General features: G+C 40.5%; 1 protein-coding gene across 7 annotated transcripts in view; it reads right to left on the bottom strand.

The window, feature by feature from the left end:
- Positions 1 to 328: 328 nt before the first annotated feature.
- The window catches only part of dock10 (dedicator of cytokinesis 10), a 64,385-nt gene continuing 38,214 nt past the window's right edge, over positions 329 to 26,499 (bottom strand). For 3 of the 7 annotated variants that reach the window (XM_085381039.1, XM_085381037.1, XM_085381040.1), the window contains exons 7-56: positions 26,360 to 26,494; positions 24,304 to 24,490; positions 23,444 to 23,529; positions 22,846 to 22,929; positions 22,566 to 22,724; positions 22,116 to 22,364; positions 21,855 to 21,977; positions 21,225 to 21,307; positions 21,012 to 21,134; positions 20,843 to 20,922; positions 20,568 to 20,755; positions 20,365 to 20,430; positions 20,182 to 20,274; positions 19,916 to 20,039; positions 19,701 to 19,822; positions 19,432 to 19,515; positions 18,484 to 18,576; positions 18,141 to 18,259; positions 17,781 to 17,850; positions 16,020 to 16,133; positions 15,863 to 15,934; positions 15,582 to 15,728; positions 15,162 to 15,245; positions 14,947 to 15,043; positions 14,754 to 14,786; positions 14,347 to 14,525; positions 13,298 to 13,414; positions 13,048 to 13,156; positions 12,830 to 12,951; positions 12,387 to 12,501; positions 11,984 to 12,050; positions 11,543 to 11,590; positions 9,156 to 9,266; positions 8,488 to 8,597; positions 8,299 to 8,411; positions 7,184 to 7,321; positions 6,910 to 7,092; positions 6,704 to 6,814; positions 6,394 to 6,609; positions 6,232 to 6,289; positions 5,494 to 5,595; positions 4,786 to 4,892; positions 4,542 to 4,664; positions 4,327 to 4,440; positions 2,848 to 2,994; positions 2,537 to 2,747; positions 2,221 to 2,411; positions 2,039 to 2,139; positions 1,744 to 1,882; positions 329 to 1,303 (exon numbers count right to left, since the gene is read on the bottom strand). In XM_085381039.1, coding sequence (XP_085237165.1) covers positions 1,256 to 1,303; positions 1,744 to 1,882; positions 2,039 to 2,139; positions 2,221 to 2,411; positions 2,537 to 2,747; positions 2,848 to 2,994; positions 4,327 to 4,440; positions 4,542 to 4,664; positions 4,786 to 4,892; positions 5,494 to 5,595; positions 6,232 to 6,289; positions 6,394 to 6,609; positions 6,704 to 6,814; positions 6,910 to 7,092; positions 7,184 to 7,321; positions 8,299 to 8,411; positions 8,488 to 8,597; positions 9,156 to 9,266; positions 11,543 to 11,590; positions 11,984 to 12,050; positions 12,387 to 12,501; positions 12,830 to 12,951; positions 13,048 to 13,156; positions 13,298 to 13,414; positions 14,347 to 14,525; positions 14,754 to 14,786; positions 14,947 to 15,043; positions 15,162 to 15,245; positions 15,582 to 15,728; positions 15,863 to 15,934; positions 16,020 to 16,133; positions 17,781 to 17,850; positions 18,141 to 18,259; positions 18,484 to 18,576; positions 19,432 to 19,515; positions 19,701 to 19,822; positions 19,916 to 20,039; positions 20,182 to 20,274; positions 20,365 to 20,430; positions 20,568 to 20,755; positions 20,843 to 20,922; positions 21,012 to 21,134; positions 21,225 to 21,307; positions 21,855 to 21,977; positions 22,116 to 22,364; positions 22,566 to 22,724; positions 22,846 to 22,929; positions 23,444 to 23,529; positions 24,304 to 24,490; positions 26,360 to 26,494 — 5,895 coding nt within the window. In that variant the 3' untranslated portion in view covers positions 329 to 1,255. The other 4 variants (XM_085381041.1, XM_085381042.1, XM_085381038.1 and 1 more) reach the window with 4 other exon arrangements.

Below are 26,499 nucleotides of genomic sequence, written 5' to 3'. Positions count from 1 at the left end.
GTCACACATAAGTGATAAAGAGAGCCATTGTTTATAACACCAGGGAGCAAAGTTAAAAAAAAATTTTCTTCTTCTTTGTCTTTGCCTGAGTTTGCTAATTTAAAATGTCTAATTAATGAATTAGCCGGTCTCAGGCCAATGCAAGACAGAATATGAGTGGCTGCTGTGCAGATTTACAGCCAAGACACAGACTGGATGAGTAAACTTACAGATACAACATAGCAGAGGACCTGTAACCATAATGTAAGGTGCAATTATAAAAAACAACAAAAGACTCACAACAACAAATTAAGCTACTTAAACATAGTCATGATCTTTGGACATTAACAAAATTTTATTTAAATGTTATACATAAAACTTTAGTTTTGTTTGTTTGTTTTTATTCAGCTAAACAAATTTATATATTGTATATTTTATAAAAAGCAACATTTCAAACATTTTTAAATATTAATATTTCTTATTTACAATTTAAAACAGTACAGGAAATAATAACAGTAACAATGAATTTTCAATTATAAAAATGTTACAAAACATATTTTTTTTGTCTGTTTCCATTTGAAAATTGGCAAGCTGATATTTCCAGATCGTTAGCTAGGATACAAAGTAGCAATGTGGAGCTGCTCTACATTCAAACAAGAACTGGAGGTGCGTTCAACTCCTCACATTCTTGGCTAATTAAAACCTGTAATCTAATCATTTGCCATTTTCACATTAGTTGTCTTGCGAGACTTCTTTTAATAGTTTGAAATTCAGTAATATTCCACAGAAAAATGTAAAAATAACTGTAATCAAAATGCACCAGAGAGCTTTATATTTCATACAGCTGAACGCACCTCGAGCTCAGTAAGGTCACTGTTCTCTAAAGGGTCAGGGTTGTGGAGAGAAGGCGCATGTTGTGTGTTTGTGTGCATTTGAATTTGTTTGCAGGTTTGTCTGCCAATATGTAAGCAAATGTAATCACTTGAGGGGGCAGGGAAATCTATACGACACACGAACCGAGTCTTTTAAATCAAAACGTACAGCAGCTAACAGTCCAGCAGTCTGCTCTCTACTGTAGACAAAGTTCAACAACAGGACTACAGACTACCACAACCACAGTCTACACATTTCTTCCCTTAATGTCCTCTACACTCTTCATCAGTCACAGTTCCACTAGCCAACTGCTTCAGGGGGAAAAAAAAGGTCGGAAACAATCAAATGAGTCACTCTGAGGCTCAAACTGGGACAAAATGTTTATGGCGAGTCTACTGGCCGTTCAGTAGGTGCTGTGCCTTTCTGTTCCTGGTTGTCTTGTGTGAGGAATCTGCACAAGAATAAGAATAAAAAGCTGCAATTGGAATAGGAAAAATGCAAACGCGAGCAAATATCAAGTCTGGCACTTTGGTTCCTGAGTTGGGAGCTGGGATTTCAGGTAACAATAAAGTGAGTTAAGCAAGTATAAAGGCGAAAAAGATGTCTTTCTGTAAAGAAATCTGATGACATGACAGCAGTTTTACAGAGAGTGGACAGGGAGTGGTTAGGCAGAGAAGATGAATGGAAGGCAAGGATGCTTTTAAAAGCAGCAGTGTGAGAAAAGGTTGCAACAGAAGATGATGTCCACGAAAATAATAACTGCCTCCAAAAATAATGCATGAAGAAAAAAAGAGGGTGCTCAGTATGCCATGCAACTGAACTGCCAACAAATAAATTAAAGAATGTATGGCAGTATAGTCTGGACACTCATTAGTCTTTGCATTGTGAGACCTGTTCATTCATGATCCCAGAAAGCTCAGTCAGCATGTCCCGGTAGTGAGCTCTCATCTCCTCCTGGTACTCCAGCTGGTCCTCCTTGATCAGTCGCTCATTTACATCCAAAGCCTGACCGCAGGCTTCTGCAAACCGCCTGCAGGGGGCGGATTAAGTTTGACTTATGTTAATGTGCTGATCATTGATATGTGTTTAACTTTTTTTTTTTTGTGAAACTTAAATAGTATTACATTGTACGGTTCCTGACAGTGGACTAAATCATTGTTAGCTAGCTCAACACTTTAAATCATACCTGAAAATCTCCTTCAGAAGTTTGACCTGGTTGTCTGGATACTTCTTAGCATTCTTCTCCTCCAAAAATGCCCTGGCATAAGCCATGGGCCCTGCGTTCACCTGGATGGAGATGATCAAGTGAGACAACACCAGAGTAACCTATGTAAAATGTGTGTATCTATAGTTTGGGAGAATCCCCACCTTGACGCTGACACTGCCTTGCAGTTTTAGCTGCAGCCGGATCATGTCCACCTCCTCCATGTTGCAGAGCTGGTTGAGCTCAGAGACTTTACGTGACATCTCGTCAATGGCAACTTCAATTGGATTCATTTCTGTGCTTTGCTGCTCCACCACCTGGATGCGCTTTTTAAGGTAAGGGAAGCTGGAACTTGCTAAAGAACAGAAAAACACACACACAGTCTGTCAGATACAGTAATAGAAAGAGGACAAATGTATGTTCTGGTGACTCAAAAAAATATGTATCTATCAGAGATATAAACAAAGAAGAGATACTCACTAGTCAGTATGGTGCGCCGTTTGCACTGCTCCTCCACATCCCCATGTTTCTTTCCTGACAGCGTAAACGGTGTCTCAAATACAAACCGGTTGATGTTGTGATGCCTCTCGAAGTCGGTCCTTTTGTCACATTGTTCTTTTTCGTCAAAGTAGGGCACTACATATGTGACCTGAATGTAAGCAAACTTGGGGTCCAGGTCTTTAGGATTTACCTGTTAGCAAAGAATTTTACAATATTATCACATAAGCAACACACCGCAGCGCCAACAGATGTTAATTCATTCATTTTAATGGCCAAATTCTGTAAGATACCTTATTAGAGTCCTGGATCATCTTGACATTTTCAGCTCCAAACTTGTCTGAGTAGAGTTTGAGTAATCTCTGGGAGATTTCCGACAGCCCTGTCAGCTTTGGCTCTTTGTAGATGAACTCTTTGCTCTCTTCCTCTTCAAAGAAACCCTACCAGAACACAAACACACACATATGCACACACTAATCAGCGAAGCTTGTTACATGTTGGTTGGCTTGGTGTGTATGTAGTCTTTTATTTTTGATTCATAGGATGTGTTGCTTTTGCTTTCACAGCACATTAGATGTTGCTCTCTTGGGGTTTCTTGAGTCACTTGTGCTTTCAGATACAAAAACTTTGTCACTTTGTTAGAACTTCTCAACACTAACAGGGTACCAGTGTTAAGTTCTGGATGAGGGAGTGCGGAGGCGGCACTGGAGTCAAATGCCAAGGGTGAATGAGATTCAGTAAATCCTATCTTCTGGTTCACTGTTGCTCTGTGATATCAGCTCGTCTTAATGTTTAAGAAGGAAACAGTTTCATTGTTGGGCTTAATGGGAAGTGAAATGGGCCACAGCAAGCCTTAGACAAACCCTTCAAAGGGTAAGAGCAGCAGATGTTAATAGTGGTAAAAGGAGAAGAAAGGTAAAAGTGGTTAGCACTGAGGAAAATGGAAAATCAAGGACATACAAAACTTACCATATTCTTGATACAGAATACAACAAAACAGAAGAAAAAAAAAGCAGATAGAGAAATTAAAGACACTGATTCAGTCAAAACAAATCTAGTGTCCTGTTTCCATTTCCATGCCTCACTGACCAGGTACTGCATTCTTCTTTATCTGAAAGTCTCACTATTTTACACCTATCCTGTGTAAAGCAGCCAGGTTTGTAAAAACCGAGCCCAAACCACACAATGCACCTTTGGAGATAAAGCCAGTGCTTCAAAGATGAACCCAGGGCCAAGTAGAATTCAATATTAAGCTTTCTACAAGGTTTAGTTATCCAAATTACAAAAAAGACTAGCTATCCTGACAGTTTCACTTTTATTTACCAAACCTTTGAGATTTCTGGCACTGACACGTGGTGGTATGCGAACAAAGAAAGAAATGATCACAAGCTTACTGATGGGAAGAAGCTTTGCAATTAAACAGCAATTTATCATTAGAATAATTGTAAATTAAAGTATTAACTAAATAACTTCCATTTCAATAGTCAACAAGACATAAAAGCTGCATATAGATAGCTGGATATATATGCTTCTACCTCTGTCTTTGCAGTTGCAGAATTTTTTTTCCATAGATTTCAGTTAAGGAAATCTATATCTCTATTATAACATGTGTGTAGAACTGATCAAGTTCTACACACGTAGTTAAGTTTATGTGCAAAAACACACCACCTAGTGGTGTTTCCGATGTATTTGTTAAACGTGTAGTTACAGTGACTGTTCGTTGTCCTTTGTATCTTAAAAGTCTGTGAAGGTAAGCTCAAGCAAACACTCACCTGTCCGTAGAAAGCTACACGGTAGTAGCGCCCAAAGAGACGCTTTTCTGAGTTCACCACCTCCGTCACCTTCAGGTAGGAGCGATGGATGTCATAGTACAGCTCTGATAGCCTCTGTAGGCACAAGCAAACAAACAAACACACAAATAATTTCATACGCAGCTCACACTGCACATTTTTTCACACGCTTACACAGAAAGGGTAAAAGCCGTTACCTTGAAATCTCTTCTTTTTTCAAAGACAGCAATTACAGGTTTGTTGATGTCAGCAATGAGCTCGTATCGCTCCGATTTCCACAAATAGTCCACACACAGCTCCAGCTGCTCCACCAGGGTGTCCTACACAGTGCAACGAGAGCACGAAGAACATAAGAGAAAAGTCTGACCGGCAACAGTAATTCTGATGATTAAATCCAACAGAGTTAATGGTTTTGTTCAGGACAAAAAGGCTAACACGGACCTCAATATATGGCGTGTCTTGTGTACCAGTGTCTTCCTTCATGGCTCCCTCCTCTTTAACATTAGGGCTGATGCACATAAATGCTGCCCAGCCCATGGAGAAGGATGCTGGTGTGTCAAACAAGTGAAAGTGATATCAGGGCACGATTACTAAAAAGACACACACTTGCATACTTCCTACAGACATCACACGTTATCGTTGGTGCTATGTTTGGCATGTAAACGCACGTATAGATGCTTAAAATACATCTGCTATCACAGTCTTGCAAGAAAATACGAGACTTACAGTCAAGCATTCAGTTTTTGCAAAAACAGCAAATGTGAGTGTGCTTCACATCAAACCCCTGTGACACTGAGCATCATATCCTGTGAGACTTGTGTGAACAGACACAGTGATAGTAAAACGTAACCTGGCACAAGATCATGCCATCAAGGCAAGAACAGTGGTCCTCAGAACAATTTACTGCAAAATGCAATACACCGTGTAGAAAAGTGATTCAAATTTAAACCACCACCAGACAACCTGATGTCCCTTTGATCCAAATCATGTCCGCCACTCAATATCCAGAGCTTGCAAAAAAATTCAAAAGGTACAAACAAATATAAGTGCACACTCACTACCAACCACATTCAGGTCTTTCTGTTTCTACATTCATGTTTTTACCCAACCCCAACACCACCCAGCGGACCCCCAGGCGCACACACTCACTGTCTGGATCTCGGGAGGTAGTTAGTAAGGAGCTACATTTATAGACAGGGCTTTCTTCAGGGGACACACTGGACATCCTGGCCTTGTCAGCGCTCCAGTAGCCTGTTTGGTAGGAGGGGAGGAGGAGCAGGTTTACAAAGTTTATGTCCACTTGCTTTTGCCACTTTATGCTCACGGACAAGGCTCACAAAGCAGCTGAACTGCTGGCACTCTATGCTAGGAACTAGCCCACAGGCTCAGTGAGTAAAGCCATGCGCAAAAGACGTCAGAAACACTGAGTGGCAGATACAAGCTGTTTACACGAGGAAGCATGCACACACAGAAAAACGTGAAGCACAGGAAAATGTGTGGACATCAATCTAAGAGGAGGATGGAATTTAAATATAAAAGAAAGGTCTATACTACTACAGGACAGGAACAGGAATCAAACATCATTTCCCATGAGTTCTCAGTCAGTCACACTCAGATGAAAACTGTCCTCACTTTCAGGCATACACATCAAGAACAGTGAATGTATGAAGGACTGATGCCTCAAAGGTTTGATGACTATGATAGCAAAGAGAAAAAAGTATTCCATTGTGAGAAGCTGCTGTATGTGATTGGATGAACTCAAGTTAGCATGTCTGCAGAGATGCACAAATATACAAAAATCTCACTGCACTGCAAACAGATATTTGCACACAAACTATGCTGCAAAAAGCTCGCAAGGGCAAAAGTGGCAGCAAAGTGTGGACTAACCTCTCCTCTTCAACGATTCAGCAATCAGGGCTGAGATGTGGATGTAGCACATAGCAGCCTGAGGGAAAGACAGAAGTTAGATGTTTTTTAAACTGATACTTTCATGTGACATTATCGATGTTTCTGAAGCCCGAGAACCTGACAAAATGCAACATTTCGAACCTCTGAGAGATCCCCGTTGCGGACGTGAATCTTGGCCATGCTCTCGAGCCAAGTGCGTCGAAGCTCAGGGGTGCTCGCGTAGGAATTGGCCAGACTGTACTGCAGATCCACCAGCATTTCAGGATCCTTCTCATGCTCCTTCATTTGTGCTGTAGCCATCAGAACTGTCCTGATCCGTTTGGTCAGGTCCTTCACCTCAGCAGGGAACGGTGTGTTCTGTAGAAAATGAAAGTAAAATTAAATATAAAGTACACGATTGATGATAATTATTGATAGAAAAGGTGTTTTAAAAGCTTAAGGAATTCTGTACTTTCAGTGGTGCATCTCCATTAGCAAAGTTGTTTATGATGGCCAGAGACTGTTGAAACCTCGAGCCTCCGATTCCAGCATCTGCTATCAGCTGGCTCACTGCCTTGATAACCTGTAGCAGAGACAGGCCAGTATAGCCATGAAACGGTGATACGCAAAGTACATAAAACTCAAATGAAGTCATTTTACTTCTTTATATTAACTGACCTGCAGATGTGAGCGAACGATCGACTTTCCCTTGGTAAACTCAAAGTTTTTTCTCATGAAAAAATACAGCAGGGCAGCTGCCTCCGTCTGGGTGGAGCTGGATCGATGGTTACAGCACTTGAGGATCTCGTAGCAAAGACAGCCACACAGGTCTGCCTTACCCTGGAAAAATGCACTGGGAAACTACAGAAAAAAGAGAAAGACGAAACTAACCATAAGATAATGACTCGAGTCTTCAATGATATGTTGAACGATTAAAGAAAGGTTTACGGACCTTTTGTACAAAAAGCCTGAGTGCAGCAAAGACATGCCGTAGAGTAGCAGTTGATTGGTTGATCTGAAAGAAGAGCAAGTAGGTGTCCAGCACCTTCTTCATCAATGTGTTCTGTCCATCGTCCTGCAACAGCTGCTTCTGGATGAATGTGAGAAAACGAAAGCAAAACATGTTTCACCAGACTTAACTTCAATGCAGTCTTTAAAAAAACACTAGGTGGCAGTATGTATGAAATGAATGTGTATGAAATGTGTTAAGACTTGAGCCACCTCACATTTATTTATATTTTGCTGGGAAAGTGGGAAATGGGTGTAACAGTTTACTGTAACATCTGCAGACATGTGTAAGTACAGTAAAAAAGGCAACAATGGAATTTATACAAATTCTGCTTGAAAGTCAATATTTGGTATGCCCACTTTTATTGAGTGAAACATTAATGATGGAAGCAGACAAATCCCCATCAGGTTTGCATCAAGAAGGACTTCTATTGTAAAAACAAAAAACAAAAAAAAAACCTGCCAAATTAAATATACAGAGCTAAAGGGAGCAGCCAAAAGTAGTTTCACTGTCTAGCCTATCGTTAATTTTTTTTTTATAAAAGTAGTAATAGTAATAGTCCTTCAGGTGTCTACAAAGCTTTTCTTTGGATGTTGACTGTCTTTTGTTCCATTTCTGTTAAAACGATCCCACAATGCTTCAGTAATATTGAGGTCCAGGTTGTGGTGAGGCCAATCCAAACTTAATCTAACTGAAATGCAGTTCTAATCCACAACAGAGCCTCAACATTGTTTATTTTTATTTTTATTTTTTACACGTGGCTGTAGACACTCACTGTTCCTCTTTACCATGCCTCCTGACTACCTCTGTACATATCAGTGAAGATGAACCAAACATTTCACTCAATAAGACCTGTTGCCACTGGTTTTCAGGACGGTTTTTGTGCAATTTGGTATACCTCAGTTATTTTCCCCATTTCCTTCCTTTAGAGTGTCTTCTTGACAGCCACATTTCCACATAAGTGGCTTAAAAAAATAAATTTCTCTAAAGAAGTACAATGTAATACTTTGTGGTATTAACTTTACTTTTGGGTTGTATAATATGAAATGGTCACAGACCTTCTGATGCTGAACAAACAGCTCTAGTACATCCAGCACAGTGAGGGCGACCTCTGTGGACATGTTCGCCTCAATATCTGTAGGACTCAACGTGTCCCCATCCTGAATGCCGTCTAGAAATAGAAGCACGTATGAATAACAAATACATCAAAGTAACCTCACTGTGACCTCAGTCAGAGTATTTGTTACCTGGCTCCATCAGCTGCAGCAGCTTGGGGTTGGTGAGGGCATTCTTGCCCCTGATGATGGGCATGGTTTGGGAGCGAGCATGCCGGTGGCCATCACCCCCAGATGCCATCCTGGAGGGTCAACAGCATGAATCAGAAGCTCATATAAATCACAGCGTGTGCGTGTTTTACTCATGACTTCTTTAAATTGCCCTTCAGTAAATGTGGTACTAAACCTTTGGATAAATGCAAAGGTACACTATCGCTAAAGATTCTGCACACTTAAGTAGGCGGGTAGATATAAATGACATCCATGTCTCAAGGACTTGCTGCTATCGGGAAGCTATCAACACATGAGTGTACAGACACAAAGACTGGCAAATCACACAGAACACTGCAGGTATGGGAAGAGGCATGCTGAGAACACAAGTTACAGTCTGTAATGTGGAAACACAGTGGTCACATAAATGGTGAAATTACACACGACACAAATGCATTATCCTTTTTTTTCAAGTATTCACATTGCTCTTGCATGTTTAACGTGTATTAAAGAGTCTGGAGTTTTATGACATCATAAAGCACTTTTGGGCCACCAGACATCATTAGCATTCAGAACACTTTCAGTAAACAAAGACTTTGTTTGTCATCATGGCTGAGGTGTTGTCTGTTTTCCTTGTGGAGGGTGATTACCATTGTGGGAAGATGCTTGAGGGTTGAGAGGACTGGGAGGGGTTGTTAGAGCCCTTCAGGGTGCCATTGGCGTGGGTTGACTGAGCCAGCTTTACTGCCGCTGCTAGCTTCCTGTTCACAAGCCAACCACATCAAAGCTAACATTAGTTAGTTTAATTAAGACCATCATTTTTAAAATTGTTATTAGTTAGATATCCTAACTGTGGGTGGCATGCTAATAGCTGTTAGAGCATGTCTGTAATCAATAAAAAACTGACCTTACTGTCTAAATGTGAAGCAGCTTGCAAAGCGCTACAATTTTTGCACCTTTGTGACCTTGTTACATATTTATAGAAGCCGGGTCACATTTGATTTTAGTAAGGCTAAATGAAATGCAAAAAGCACACAAGATCTCCGATTTGACCTTGGTGTGATGAAAGCGGCTGGAGCCAAAAACAAGGATCAAACAGCTCGAGAGGAAGGTCAGCCAGATGGAAAGGTTAGAGTCAGTAGAGCTGATGCTTTTAGTTTTCCACTAGTATAGTAATGTGAAAATGTTGCATTAACTCTTGGTAGAGTGTGAGTGGAAGCTGGGGCTTCGGGGTGATAGTAACATACAACTATGGACAGCTTAGGGACAAGATATTGGTGTGATGAAGCTGAATGTCAGTTATGCTGCGGCACAAATGAGCTCCGTAACAGTATCTCAAGAAAAACAGATGTTCAATTTATCAAATTATTGTGATCCTTAAAGCTTGATCAGAAACTGCTGCCAATCTGAGTAAAGCAAATGCTTCCTGTGCCAGATAAAAGAAAGCGCGTAAGCCAATCAACACAAAAGCATCAGAGCCTATTAAAAACACTGAAGCCAAGCAGATGGTGGAGCTGAGCCAGTGCTGAGACTGAAGGCATGGAGGCAGAGGGTTACAAGGTCAACGTGCAACATCTGAGTCGTAAAATGTGGAAAAGATGTAAAAAGCAAACGAAACCAGCACACGGAACATTACATAAAATGGATCTGTGTCAACAAAGAAAGTGTTACTTGATGTGACAGGACATCGATAAATGTGCGGTCACAAGGACAAACCATTATCAGAGGCACCATGCACAGAGCGGGGGGGTGAATGCATGCACTGTCATGGAAACTACAACAGCAAGGTCGAACATGGAGAAAACGTAACAGGCAAATGTTACTTAGTTGTGTTATGTTGGTCGTGTGCATTGAGAACATAGAACATTAAGGAAGTAAGGGATAAGCTAGAATAATGTCTGGGACTAAACTACAACATTGCTGGATAAATGAAACAATTTCCTCAATCAGCTTCTAACTATGACCAGTGGCCCTAAAACATGTCTTGGAAATCTTTGGTTGAATTTATATAGGAGATTTCTCTGTTTTTTGCTTTTAACTGTTAACTTCTCATTGATCTAAAGTGGGTGGGGCTCAGCTAGTAAACGTCAATGCCATGATATGACAGCTTATTTTGTCAGACTACTGTCAATAACACAGGATTAAACCACAGTCACACACTCCTGATGAAGCAGATTAGTAGTTTTTGACAGTTACACTTGTTATTCAAGCATTTCCTGATGGTTTAATCACAAATATTCAAGATTAAATCTTTAAGACCTAATGTAATGTATTTCATCACTCCTGAACTTCAGTGGGGTGCCCAAACTGACTCAAAAGAGCCAACAGAGAAAGATGCCGAGACAGACACACTCTGAATCCCCCGTGGCCTGGTATTATGGATGAATGTTAAGTAGCTAGCAGCCCCAGACAGGCTCAACTACGTCTGAGAGCCCTAGCTAGGCTTCCAGCTATCTTCATTCAGTTAATGCCTCCACACACAGTAAAGCAGTGTGTTCTCCCAGCCTTTTGTTGGCTTACATCTCAGCATCCTATTGCTGAAAGGAAAAAAAGAGGGCTAATTTAATTAGCTGGGAGGATCCAGAAGATGGAAGAGGCTCGCAGTGCCAATGGCTCAGCTCCAGTAAGAGCACGCACACACGATAACAACCCCCATCCTGTGTTTGCCAACCACTACACTACAATATCCAGCAGTGATTCTTTTCGAACAGTGAGATCCAGGAGTTTCACCTCCCCCCTTCTTCTTTTTCTTCCCTCCTTCACCTCCTCCCCTCTTGAAGCTGATCCCTGAGTGTGTGCACGCATACTGAACACATTTTAGTATTTCTGCCTGACTTAGTCTGATTTCACGTGCGTGCGTGTGCGAATGTGTCTGTGGGGCTGCATTTATGATTGTGTGAATGATTACATGAATTATGTATCATTGTGTGGTGGCAACATGTACACTGAGTTAATAAGCAGTTTCCATATGTGTAGCGTTACAATAAATGCATTTGAATGGCACCTGCTCCATCTCTTTGCTGGAGAAAGCACTCACCTGGCTATGTGGCGTTTTCCAAGGAATCTAAAATGCTGAAGACAGAGCCTAAGGAAACACAATTCAAAAGTTTTCTCAGATAAGAAGACAGATAAGATGGAGTGCATGTGATCACACTGAGGTGAACCAGAACAGTCTAGATGCTGAGACAAACAGGAAACACGGAAAGTTAATTTACTGCACTCGTTGGTGGACAGGAGCTCTCACTGGAATTATAGTCTGTTTTTCTTCTCTCTACCTCTCTCTTATAGTGTCAGTATTTTCATACTGGCCACGTTCCCTTTTCTACTCTTCTTGTTCACTTGCCCTCAACCCCGTCTGTCTCTCTACAGTTTTTTTTTTCTCTCTCTCTCTCTCTCTCTCTCTCTCTGTGAACAGTGAGTATCTCTAATCAGTGTAGCAATGCCTGCAGTCTTCAGCAAAAACAAGAAGAGCTCTTACTCCAGAATGTTGAAGAAGTCCGAGATCTCCTGGTGAATGGCGCGGTGCCAGTAGGACACCAGCACATCTGGAAATAGACAATGAAAGACATAATATAAAAAATCTTTTCACAGACTGAAAAAAGTATGGCTATCTGAAGCTCACAGTATTAAAATCCCTCAGCAACAGAACAAAAAGCAACTTTTGTGTCAATTTTTGTATACATTCACTGCTAAGTATAGCAGTAAATGTAATAAATTTCCTGTGGACTGCATGAATTCTTTAAGTGATTTTTATTAATCCTTTATTTATCCAGGTAAAAATCTCATTGAGATTAAAAATCTCATTTCCAAGAGAGACCTGGCATCATGGCAACAAAAGTCACATACCACATAGGTATATAACATTTAGTGATAGATCTTACCTTCAGATATGGTTTTCATGATCTGCAAAAAGCACATGAGGAGGCTGCGGGTCTCTGCCTGGTCCAGCTTGTCACATCGAGAACCGTAGCCTATCAGGGACTGGGGCCGGGCAAACTAAGGACCAACATCAGATAGAAATGCAGTCAGTGATAAACTGTTGCTAACAGGAGTTAAAAGTTGGATATAATGGGCGTGTTATTAGCTGGTCCAGTATTTTTAAATAAAATTTTACTACTTTTAAAAATGCAGAAATAAGATATTATATGGGTGATTTTGGGTTGCTGGAGGTGCTGATTGCTGAAATATATTTTACGCATTATTTACAAAGTATAATGCTGCGGTCTTACAATGTACATATGAAGACTACCAATGAAACTTATAATAAATAAATGACTACATTTTCTATACAGATGTTTGCTCTTTTTCATGTGAACTGTCTCACCTTCTCACATCCATCCATTTTCTCGCTGTTCCTGTCACTGTTGCTCGGGTTGGAGTCCACGCTGATCAGAGAGCCTCGAGAGTCAGCCTGGTTAGCCGTAGCAACTGCCAAGGAGGAGAAGGCTGGCGCGGGAAGAACAAGTGTAGGCATCAATGTCCTGACTTACTTTATATTAGATAGATTCACTGGAAATAGACACACACATATAACAGTGCTACCTGTAATGGAATTGAGTACTTCTTTGGAAAATGAGGCATCTACAGAGTTGGCATGGCGAGTAACCCCTCCAGCTGCCACTGCTCCCACACTGAGGTCATCTCGAGAGCCCTGTTGCAGGTGCAAAAAAGACAGCACAAAGAGAAAATAGATTTACCTTAAAACATAACACAAATATACATGATTCTGAACATTTAGGAGCCAATCAATACAGTGTTTTTTAATAATTTCATCATTTGTCTTGACTCTTACTTGGTCACTAGCAGTAAAGTAGATGGGGAAAAGGTCCCTGAGGAAGAATCTTGGCATGTTGTCCAGGATGAGGCCATAAAGCGGCAGGTAGAGAGATGCAATTCTTGCCTGCTTTTCCTGGAAAAGAAAGTATCAGTCAGAATTGGTCTAATTAAATCAGTACTTTTTTATATAAATCATCTCATTATTTGACTCAGAAACCTTTTTTAGGCCAAATACATGCAATTCAAACTTAAGGTTATGTGTTTAACCCCGGCTCTGAGTAGGATGAGTGAGTGAAAAATAAAAGGTGGAAAATTTCATAACAAATTACATGACTGAGTAGCTCTTTTTTTATACCCAATAATCAGTATAAAAAGAAGCATCCAGAAAGGCAGAGTCTTTTTTAGATGTGAGGATTATAAAGTGTTGTTAAATTAAGAAAGATGTAACACAGTGATGACTTTTTTGAAACGTGTTGCTGACATCAGATTAATTACAGTTAATTGCAATTTTAAACTTTAAAAATTACAGATGAAATTATTTCCTAATCATTATATTCATTTTATTTACACTTTGCTTTATTTCGACATTGTTTTTCTTAAATGTAATGTACTTCCTAATCCCTGTATAAAAGCACTGCAGACTGCACTCATGAATTAGAATAAAGCAGCCATGGAAATTCACTGACCTCAGCAAAATGTTAAATAAAATTTCACCTGCATTGTGTTGCATGAGTGGTTTTTATTAATGTAGCCATTTTATTTCTTGATTGCACACATTTGGTTTTCATTCAGGCTTCGGCCTGACTACAGCCCACTGCTCTTGTGTTGTGGTTGGCAGTATTTGGCAACGTTTAACTGAGGGCAGATTGCTAACTTTGATCTGATCTAGACCCTTCCCAGCATCCATTAAGACATCTTCATGGCTGCTTGCAGCTGCTTTGAAGAATCACATGTCAGTGTGTATGTGTTTGCATGAGTCACTGTGGAAGAATTTCTACTGTTTGCTCATGACTCATTTTTCATGGCTTCGGTTTCTTTTCCCATGTTAACATCTGTTCTGTCTACCTTGGTGGCATAGCGTGCATCCAGAGAGTGTTTGGCCATTAGGGTTTTCAGGGTGGCCAAGGCTAGGTGTCTCAGGTCTTGCTCGTCCTGGAGAGCCAGCCCCAGTTCTCTCAGCAACAAGCCAGTCAGGAAGTGTTTCCTGCAGAACTCTCCAGTCAGGTTGTACTCAGGCACTGATGCTGAGGAGAGACGCCACAAAGAGAGCCACATTTTAAATGGAAATTAACTGAACTGCACAGGATTCAAACAAAGCTTACACACATATTTGCTGTAGTTCACTGATCAGCAAATATTGCGACATGCTGAATGTTTTTATGGATTTCATCATCATCATGATATTCATCCCACTTCAGGATACACAGTGTAGCACATACAATGTAACAAAAGGAATGAGTGAACATATTTACCATGAGTACTTTGTGTTTCTGGGAATGCATGGTCTGACATGGACACATAAAGTGAGAAAAAAAAATGACAGAAAGAGAAAGCGAGAAAGACTGAGTGTTAATAAACAAATGAGAGCTACTCGATGCGTGATCGTTACCACATTGAAAAGACACTCAGTGCCCTACAAGCGTATAACCTGGGGTGCGACCTTACCTGTGATGCGAGCGGAAGGTAAGGGCAGGCTGAGAGGAATGTAGTGTTCATGGTTACACACTTCTCTCAGGAATTCAAATTTGAGTTCACACAAGACCTGTAAAACACACAAAAACAACATTAACATATTGTGTAGCTACACATAAAAGAAGGAACGTCTGTATGATTCATTTCTACTTTCCTGGTATCAGTTTCATTGAGATTTTTTTTGTTACCTTGCTGTCGGCAGCAGTGATCATGTTAATGTAGTTGCTGATTAGTTTGAATGTAAAGCCTCTGTCCATCAGGGTAAAGCAGCGCTGCAAAGACACAAAGACTGGAGTCAAACTGGCGATCAGACTAAGCATCACTTAATAAAACAGAAAGAGACACGTCATTTAGCATAGATGGAGGAATCAATGGATAACAAATTGTATCTGCAGACTGTTTACACAGTTTGTATTGATCCCACTAAGAGCAAAATGCTGTAAGCCTAATAGCGCAGTGATACAGTATATGTTTTCTTCACATGGGCTCAAACTTGAAGGAGTCCAAAGCACCAACAACCTGTTTGTTATTTTGGGGTTTTTTTTGACAAGGTTTCCCTTTAAGATTATACTTTGAATTAACAAGATAACTTCTAAAAATTCTCTCACCTTCACAAAAGCTGCCACGGCTAAGTTAGCACTGCGTGTTTCTTCTGGCATCTCTTTGTTCTTCCAGAAAATGTGTTCAGACACTGTCTCCACCAGGTTCTCCACACGGCTCTGGTAAGATGAGGGGAATCGCTGGGGCCTGGGAAGCTTTAGGAACAAAGATTAAGCAAGACATGGTCATGCAGCATGTACTGGGAAGATGGGAAGTGCAAAGAAAACTTGCAGGTGTGGTCAGTAATTGACGAGATTAGAAGAGGTAGAAGTGGATTTTAATACTTTACCTTTAACTTGTCATAGTCAACCAAATGTTGGGCCATGGACTTGACGATAAGTTCAAAGAAGAACCAGGAGAACTGCAACCAAAAGAGGCTAAAGTAGGTCAATCCTGTTCATGTATTTAGTGAGTAATTAAGAGTGAGTAGGAGGATGGAAGCAAACCTTCAGCACATTCTTGACAGCTGCTTGCTCATTGCTCTTCAGGTCAAAAGTCATTCCCTTAGCCAGCTCTTCATGAACTGTCCTAAACCCATGGTCCTCTGACTTGAACACATACTACAGAGAGAGAAAGAGAGACGGAGAGTAGGAAAAAAATGAGTCATACGTGCACATGTAGCAATTTATTTGTTTTAAATGATTTGAGGGTATTTTTTGATACCAACTGGGAAGTGAAAGTATTCAGTGAGTTGAGAAGTAGATACAACAGTTTCAACAATTATAACTTTATTTTAATTATTGTTTAATTGGAGATGATGTATCTGAATTTCAGGAGCGGGACCACGCCTCCAAACACGCTCCTTCCAGTTATCATCTATATAGATTCCCCCAGTTCTGCAAGCTGCTCATTCTCGTTCACGTGCCCCACCCTCCCTCCTTGTTCTCAGTTCTATAACTTCTTCACTCCTATTTAGTACACGGGGATCTGCCAGGCCCGGGAGCCGCCGCCAGTCCTCTTCGAGTCCTTCCCCAAACCACAGCTCAATTCATGTCCAAGCATTCACCTTTACCTACTAAAATGCTGTCAAACCGAAAATGAGGACGTGGGTCCAGCTAGTGAATTATGAACTCTTTTTTTTTTTTCAGAATAAATACAATACAGTACAGCAAACCAAATAATTTCTTATTTTGAACAGTCTGGTGAACACAACGACATTTAATGGCATGCTGTAGATAACTATGCTGCAGCTCTTTCTCTGTGTTTTGTTGTTTTGGATATAAAAAAGTTTTGATTAACTAAGATCATTTTCAGCTATTCAGTTATTAGTAACATGTGTTTGGGGGTTTTTTTCAATGAAAAAAAATATACGACTAATTAAAAAAAAAACACTGAAAGATTCCCTATGCAATTTCCTAAAGTCAGCAAAAAAACAAAGAAATTATTCTCATAATTTTCTGTTTTCCGATTTTTATGGACTAATCAATTAAGTGTTACTAATATGCACAGTTCTATAGAAGCATTTGTAAAAAATATGCTTTCATACAATAATATATGAAATTATAGCAAATAAAATATTTCAATCCCGTATATTTAAAAAAAAAAACTACAACATAATTTGCATTTGTTCAAATGACACTACTGAATCTCAATGCAATTCACACTTAGTAGTTAAAGAATGAATACAAGCTAACACTCAGCACTTTAAATTGGGCACCAGTACTGCCGGACATCGTGCCAATCTGTTACTATAACAACCCTGTTGCCACTGACTCTGCTTGTCCTCTCTCTTTGCCTCCCTTCATTTCTCACTGCCACTGCCTCTTCACGCTCTGCAGTCTTCCTTCACTGTAGCCAACATGAAACAGGTCTTGTGCTTTCTCCTGCTCTCTTCTCTAATCCTCTCACTGATTTTCCCCCCTAAACAAACATGCCTTGTGTTTTTGATTGAGCAGGCTGAATGTCCTAGTTTGCCTCCTGCTCAATCCCTCTCTCTTCTTCTCCTTTCCCTTTTTTCTGTGTTGATGTTTGCACAGCGTTCTGGGCGTGTGGCCCTAGCCACACTGTTGCTGGCCCAAATGCACCCAAACACACACACACACACACAGCTCCCTTTTCTGTTTTGTTTTTCTTCACAAATTAAATAGCCAGAGCAGGGTTTCCATTCCTTTGTGGAAAATATCAGACTTCTAAATTATTATATGATATTTCTGAGCATGTGCATGCAAACACACTGTATTCACCACACACACCAGCTTCTTTTATACCTTGATGTAGGAGTGCAGGCTAGAATCCAGGTTTTCTTCATGGCACTTTGCAACAATGTGGACCAGTACTCTGTAGACACAGACCAACAACAATGATTTTATTCAATTGCTTTCATTGTTAAATAATATCAAGAATTGCTGTATTTCTCTCTTTGTTTCACTGGATGAACTTATTGTGTGAGTCTGGATTAATTATAGAACAAAGTAGCAATTCAATGACATCAACAATAAAAGGGAAGATACTGACTCAAACAGAAATATAAATCACTACACTCTTTTTCTCACTCTGCTTTCATCACCTGGATAAACCCAGGACTCTATTATCAATGCATTAAGGACCTCTGTAGTACCACTGCCTACCTGGTGGTGGCAGTAGTGACCTCATCATTGTCATTCTGAGTCAGAACCTTGAACAGCTGGTTGAAGAGGACTGGCAGAAATCGGACTATCACTGGGATTCTCTCCATGCTGAGGAGACCCTGGAGAAGGATGGGAAAGAAGCGAGCGAGGAGGAGTGGGTGGACAAGATTGAAGCGTGAAAAAGGGGTAAAGAAGAAACCGTGAAGGGGCTGGTAAAAGTCTGACGTGCTGACACAGTGTTGAACTCATTAGGATGTGTAGCAGTGTTTGGTAGTTAAGGCTCTGGCTTTTGTCTCATTCGCAAGTACTGAGATTTGAGGAGATACAGCGGCTTTACTCTGACCTTCAGGCAGTTGAGGAAGTTGGAGGTAGGAGGTATAGAGAGGTCCAGCTCTCTCTTCTGGCACTGCTGGAAGAATCGGTTCAGGTGGGGGTCCTGACACAGAGAGAGGAATTCTTGAAAAAATGAGCAGCTAACATCTGCGGTATTACTTAGTGGACTCTTTCCTTTTTAAACGACAGTTAATGCTGAAATATGAACTTCAGCACCTCACAACTATGTTGTTGAGTGATTCAGCCCTGGTTTTATTTTAGACACCTGAAATGGATTTTACAACGTTAAAGCGTAAAAGATAAAAGGTTTTGGGCTGTAATTGTTCTTTTTTTAAACATATTTTTACATATATGACTGTATATTTACCCTGTCTTATAAGGGACTTTAAAGCCAGTTTATTGTAGTGTAAGAAAAAAGTCAGGCATAGATGAGATTTAGTCAATTAAGAAGCTGCTGTGCAGGGTTTCAAACATCCCATGATAGCAAACTGCACAGAAACTGTTCATTTCCTTTTTTTATGTGCCACGCTACATTACCACATTACCCTTTGATGCTGATTGTGCATTTGGGGCTCGTGTTTGCAGAAGTTTGGAAGGTGCATTTGTTTTAGGGATATTTAATTGCTATTTTCATGTTCATTGCCATTTAAAGGAGATAACTCAGAGAGGACGCTTGACTTTGACAAGTCACTTTAGCATTTTCAATCATTTCACAATAGCACTGTGGTTGGAACAACAGAAAGAAATCCTTCCAACCATCTATTTTGTTTTTGTTTTGTTTTTTATTTCAATCACAATACACACTGAATACATGTACATTCAGTGTTATGTGGGACTATAACCCACCCCAAAACATGCCGATCAAAGAGTGGGCATACAGAAGTTCTCACCAGGTCGTCGCAGTTTCAAAGCCAGAAAAAAGGAGGGAAAACCACAGAATCCCAAATGATGGTCGTACCTGAGTGTATACTGTGGAGATAATGTTGGTGGATACTTTAAAAATAGGCTTTCCTCCATCAACCCATTTCATATCTGCTCCATTCTGTCAAAAGGGAAGAGAAGAGTTTGTGTGTGAGGACTAAAAATATCACACTAATCTATCACACGGTGTAATGTTTAATACGCTTCCCTTTAAAAATTAATGCTACTATTAATCAGCAAGGTTTGCAGTATTTACACACTCCTTTCGCCTGTCTCTTACCCTCCTATTTTTGCCCTCAGTCTCACCTTGGTGTTGCTGGCTTCCTTGATGGCCAGATATCCAGGAGGCAGGTTGCAGGAGATGGGGATGTTGAACTCCTGAGATGACACGCGGCCTTCTTTGAGCAGAGGCAGCCAAGAATATCCCACTAAACAAACCAAATAAACAAAAGAAATACTGAATAAAAGGCAAAAAATAACAACTACAACTACTACAGGCTGGAAAACTACCAATATCTCACCTGGGGTCTCCAGAGTCTCTTTCCTCTTTGAATTTGTCTTAGCATTAATGTCACATGTGACATGGTAAAAGGAGAAGAGAAGATGGTGCTTTTCATGGAGGTGAGTAGGAAGCTCAATCTTCACCTGAAGACAGAACAGCATTTAATGATTTATGTGCTTTAGAAAGACCTTTAAACGCGTTCTTTCTAAAGGTTGATAAAGCTGATCCACTTCTAGATTCTAATTATCTTTATGTGATGAATGGAGAAACAAATATGGTCTTCACCTCATCATAGAAGTCGGGGCTCTGAGAGTGATGTAGGACGGTGGAGCAGGCTGTTGTGGTAAAGACTGGTCCTCCTGGTTTGCCATAGATGCACTGTAAAAACAGCAGTTTTCCATGATTAAAAGGACTTGAATGGAGAAAGGACGAGTCGTGTAAAGTATGCCAGAAGGCGTAGCTTTCTACCTTTAAGGGTTTTTCAACCTCTTCATCTGAGCTGCGGAACTCCACGTAGACCGAAAGGTTACGAGCCTTGAACAAGAGGACCATTGTGATGTTAATGACTAAATACGTTCAAAAGGATTGCACCGTAGCAAAACACGAAGCATATAAAAACAAAACGAAAAACTTTATTTCAGTGTCGTGGTAAATGATACTAAGGGGCATACCTTAGCAAAGCTCTTCTGACTGTCATACTTGAGATGCTTAGGGTAGACGTAGATGTGGTTTTTGTAGACGCGATGTGGCTGAATGAACTTGGTGGTGTCCTGTGCAAACTCCTCCACCTCCACTGTGGGTTGGTGTTTAGTCAGGTCTTCAAAGGGCTTCACTGGTATATAGGAGGATGTCACACAGTCTGATGGAAAAAGATGTATGTCAAACGTAGAAATGAGAAAGGGATGAGGAAAAGAAAGCAGAATGGGAACATGAACAGCAGACGTACTAGGATGCTCCATTGGAACATAGTCTAACGCGATATCCAGCGTCCCAGGAATAGTCTGTAGTTTGCTTGTCTTCTCAGCCCTGTAAAGATAAAACTTTGTGTAAAATGTGGATCCAATCTTGGAAAACTATTTGCAGACTACTTTGCTAAAGCCTGCAGGCTATCTTACCTCTTGTACTCAGACACCAGCTTTATCAGGTCATCTGTGGAAATCTTGTTGCTCTCCTGTTTGAAAAGAGGTGAGAAACGAGACTCTCGGTCCAATGCTCCATGGTTGTCCTTAAACACTGACCTTTAACGGGAAGAAAGAGATGTAAATTACCAATGGATGAGGAAAAGATTTTAGGGGAAGTTCAAAAATATTATGAATACCGGCACTAACCTGACAGACCAGGCAAATGGCATTCTGTACTTTCCCAGTTTACTACAAAACTGTTTGTTGGACTTCAAAATCTTCTGAACAGTCTGTTCAAGACACAAAAGCAGAACCATGTAGAGAGGGAAATGTTAACAAGGTCCTGCTGACATTCCTGAACACTATACCTAAATTCTAGCTGACCCTGACAGAGTGACAGACTAAATCAGAGGTTATTTAATACAGTAACTCTGGCAGCTGCTTGGATGTCTGCTGATTCACTTAGCCACTTAAACAAGGATCGCATGGACCCCTGGCCTTGGGGAAAGCCAGGAAATGTCTAGGATTAATGATGGAAAAACATCATTCCTGAACTATCTAGCTTGACTGGCATTCAGTGATGAAGATAACTCGTCTTACAGAAAAAAAACAATTTTGCAAATGTCAATCTAAACTCTTTTACTAGATTAAGGCATTTTCCTTACAATAACAGCATGTCTCATGGCCCATTTTCCCAGTCTGCATTTAGATATAAGACACTATAAAAGCTTTAGCTCTCTGTTATTGATCAGAGGTTGATATAAATGCAGTATGAAGTCATATAAATACTGATTCAAACAGTTAGAATGAACAGAAAGGCAAAAGTTTGTTTCTGACCTTGCTGGAGTCTGTATTCTTTGTATAAGCTTCAGTTCCACAAGCAATATTTCCCATGAGCACTTTCTCCACTCTTGCGACCATCACTATGTCTGTGTGGGGGTTGGTCACTGAGAAAATGGCCTGCAGGGACACCAATGAAGAAGCATATTACAGCCTATGTACATATTAAATACAGAATAAGTAATGGAGAAAAAAAGCATTATTTTCCCCTTTTCGTGTTATATCTATAAAACCTAACTTGGAGTAATGTCCTCGTACCTGTTTGGGAAAGCAAAGCCAGTGCTCCAGGTCCAGGCTGAGGTAACAGTCACCAGGCTTCCTCTCAGCAGGAGAACACAAGCCATTTTCCTGACCTCCAACCTCCGTACCCGGAGCCCCCGTCCCGTTACTTAGGCCTCCGAGCATCTGACGCACTGCCTCGTGGTTGAGGTCTACGTGGAAGTCTGCAGATACCTTCCTCCCTTCTCGTATATCCAGTAGAGCCAGCGAAACGAAGAAGGGTTCAATCTAGTGGTGCAGATTCAGCACAGTTATTGCCTGCACATTTATTCAAAAAGCAAATTTGACAAAGCTTCACTCAGCATAATATGTCTTTTAAATGCCTTTGGAAAAAAACACTAACGTATGTCGATATGTTTTATCCTGTTTAAAAGAAAACTGCTTATTAAACAGTAACACAATAAAGCAAAATGAGTGTCTTATGCTCACATTAGTGACCGGTCCCGTTTCACTCTCGTTGACGCAGCCTTGTAGCATGAGGTTGAAAGATCGGCAAGTTGCCATAAATCTCCTGCCAAGCTTCTCCTCAAAAGGACGCACTGGTGTGCTTTCAGTGGATGAATGTTCACTTCGTGGGCTTCTCAGAGCCTGTGGTTAGTGAAACACAATTTACTCAGAGGCCAGCTTCATTTTATTCAACTACAAAGTGCAGCAATGCATAAAGTAAAAAGTAGTCTACAGTGGTTATAATGTACTCATTTGTACTTACAGGAGTGTCTGGATCGAGCGAGAAAAGATTCAACCTCTCTTCTCTTCTGGCGGAACGAATTCCTTCATCTGTCTCCGAGATATACTGCGACAGGAAAGATGGCAGGAAGTCAGAAAGAGGCAGTCAGAGAGCAGTTCATTGCAAATAATAGCTACACTAATGTAATTTATGATATCTGTAAATAGAGTGCTTTTTTCCACTTTTGCTTTGATTTGAGTGTTTCTAGCATATTCTGGTCGCCTGAATTTATAGACTGCAGTTTTCTTGAAAACAGATACAATTACATTGTTTCTTTTCAGCCTGATAAAAATCACAACAAATTTTCTTCCTCATAAAACCAGCATGCTTGCACTGACAAGTTTGTTTTCTGCTCTTCTCCTAAAGTCTCAGTATGTTTTTCAGTGTATTATAATCACCAGGTGATGATCCATGCACATAGAATATGGAGCTGTTCATGAAAACACGCCACCACCGGTACTGAGACACTTGGATGTATACTGTGCACGCATGTACTGTTAAATATGATAATACTATGTGTTGGTAGTCGTAGCTGAGTTATAACACTGACTAAAACATGTGAGCCTTTGGTGTAGCTAACCTTTGCTAGCTCTGGATTGATGCCGTTCTCTGTGGTTTCTTCATTTTCCTGCAAACAGGAGTCACTTAACGACAGGTCAAACACATCTGCAGAGAAAACAAACACAATCAGGACACCTGAGAGCGACTTTTATTTATGACTGATGGCTGACATCATTTAGTGGTTAGGAAAGTTTATCTAAGCAGGGAATTTTATGTTACAGATCATATAACATTTTCTTAAATAGCAACTCACTGGTCTAAATACACACCAACCAGAGTCAGCAGGCATATACATCTCAGAATAAAATATGACTCAATTTGTGGTATTCATGGATAATAAGGCAGGCAGGCTTCTGGAGAAATATACCCTTCAAACTGCCTGAAGCAATTTCTCCTAAAAGCCAGGCTGAACAAAAGGGCTCATTAATGTTAGGTTAACACACACCCACAGCCTGATTTAGAGGCAGGCTAACAGACCACAGAGCCATGACGGCTCTGGGCATTACATCATACCTTCACTTTTCACTGGACCAATTTTTAATACCCTATCAGTGTTTTGTGTTACGTTACAGGCTGTGGATCCATGCTCTGCCTCTCACACAACTGGCACAGAAGGATTGTTAATCACCACATCTGATGCACTGAACCAAGGTGGAGTCACTTTTGGGTATCAGATTAATTTCCTGAAAGTGATGGACTCAGTAGAAATTCCCCATTAAGGTCATGGCAAGATGACGGACATTATTTAGTCAGACAGAGAGAAAAAGGTTACACTTTCTGCTGACATCGACTATAAAATTGTGCCCATAATTTATCCAGATGCTGGAATTATGCAAAAAAAAAAAAAAGCTTAATTCTTTTACATGAACTCTTTCTCACCCTGCCGGTGTTCGTTGAGTTCCAAGCTCTTGCGGTCTTGAGCTGGTGCTTCAGGAGGACTGATCTGTAGGATACGGGTCAACGTGCTAATCCACTCCTCCATGTCCTGCTCGCTCTCTGCGGCCAGCACAAAGTACGTAACCTCGTTCATCTTCAGCTCAAAGGCATGTTTCCTTAGGCGGTTATTCTTTAGGGAAAGAATGAAAGGCAAGGAAAATCTGGTCAGGTTTAGTTCTCGGAAAATGCTATACGTTTTTGCATCTACACATGTAGTTTTTGAATGTAGGCCATTTTACTGTGTGTGACCATTCCTAGAGGCACATTTTTCAGTAGTGAGCAGAGGGTAATGTCAGTAGGGCTTTTCATTCTGCTTTATCCTAATAGGTTTTTTTTTTTATTAATAGGTGTTCGAGCACAGGGCTTTTTAAATTAAAGCTTAGATCACACAACTATAATATAAGCAGTAACCTGCAGACTGAAAATTGATGGTCAAATGTAGAAGCCCTAAAACTCCATTTCTTGGACTAACTTGATGCTGGTTCCAAAAGCAAGTCAGTCCACAGAGAGATTAGTTAAAAATGTTAAAATACCCGGTTTTACAGCAGCTATAAACATGTTTACAGGCTATAAAAACTGTATTGTTTTTAATTCACCTTTTTCGATTGTTTTGAGGCCTGAAGCTGTGAAAGCTAAGGGCGTGATTGCTTAGGGCCCGCCATCATTTCATGTCATTTTTTAAACCTGGATTGCTTTGGCAACTGCACTAACAGCCACTGGATACATACATGAAAATATGAAATCGTTTGTAATCATAAACTGAGTTGAACCCACAATACAAGCGTTGCAGGTCCTGTCTGTAGATCATCTTTGGACTGCAGCATGCGTTTTGTTATTGCATGTCTGCACAGGTAACCTTGCTCTGGTGCTCGCAATTTATATACAACAAAGTTTGAAATATATAATTAATTATATATTAAAATAATTATTTCATCATTATGAAATGCACAAGTTCTTAAAAAATGTAGTAGCATTATTTGCTAGCATGTCCACATTATGACTTTTAAGTCTAAAAACATATTCATAGTTTTCATAACAGAAATCATTAAAATAGATTATTTAGGTGTTTCATCCCTTAGAATTAACACCTCCTGAAGTGTGAGGAAGTCTGGCTCTAAGCTTCTGTCCTCGATGGAGGAGATCAAGTATCTCGGGATCTCGTTGAACGAGCAGTGATGAAAGAGAGGAGCAGACTGACAGACGGATTAGTGTACCATCTGTAGTAATGTGGATGTTGTACAGGTCTGTCATGGTGAAGAGGGAGCTGAGCGAAAACTGACGCCATCGATTTATCAATCCATATATTTTCCTACCCTCAAGTATATCCAGAAGCTTCAAGTAGTGACAAAAAACTGAGACTGTGGAGGCAAGCAACAGGAATAAGCTTTCTTCGAAGGCTGGCTGGGCTCAGCATTAGGAGCATGCTCATTCGGGAGGAGCTCAAAGTGAAACTGTTACTTTTCCTCCCACCAAGTGGAAGGAGGCGGCTTGAGAATATGGCCAGAGTGCCTCCTGGGTGTTTCCTACATGAGGTGTTTCAGGCATGTCTAAATGGGAGGAGACCCTGGAGCAGACCTAAGAAACGCTGGATAGATTAGATCTCTCAGCTGGCAGGAACATCTCTGATTGCCACCAGAAAAGCTCAGTAGAAAGAGGTGTGGGCTCAGACTGCTGCCCCTTTGATCCAGACCACAGCAGGTACACAGTAGAAAATAGATCAATAGATCAATAAATATTTTAATACAGTTTCTCTACATTTATACCTTCACCCATATTTGTTTCTGTTATTTTTACTGTTGTAGCAAAGGCAGTAATAGTGAGCAACCTGTGATCATGGCAGGTTGTGCCATGGTGCAGCTTTATGTCTGGAAATACCCCTAAATCAGTCTATAATCTAATAGAGAACATTTTAGAGTGCAGATGCTTTTTATCTATGTTCTTGCTGCCTTTTTTCTTTTGTGGTAAAGTGCATGTACATGTAGAATGCACTAAAGCCTACCTGTACCACACCCGTGCATGAGTCGAGGAAGATGCACCCTTTTGGTTCCTTTGAGATCTTTTCATCTTTGTAGAAATTCATGATGTAGGAGTTATCTGTTAACTGGGTGAGCTGGAAATACCTCCTCTTGAATGACTGTC

The sequence above is a fragment of the Rhamphochromis longiceps genome, linkage group LG14 (assembly GCF_057381845.1).
Source record: "Rhamphochromis longiceps isolate RC_006_pf linkage group LG14, R_longiceps_female_GT1.1, whole genome shotgun sequence".
Taxonomy (NCBI): domain Eukaryota; kingdom Metazoa; phylum Chordata; class Actinopteri; order Cichliformes; family Cichlidae; genus Rhamphochromis; species Rhamphochromis longiceps.
Note: the sequence above shows the minus strand (reverse complement) of the source record. Positions and strands in the feature narration are given on the sequence as shown.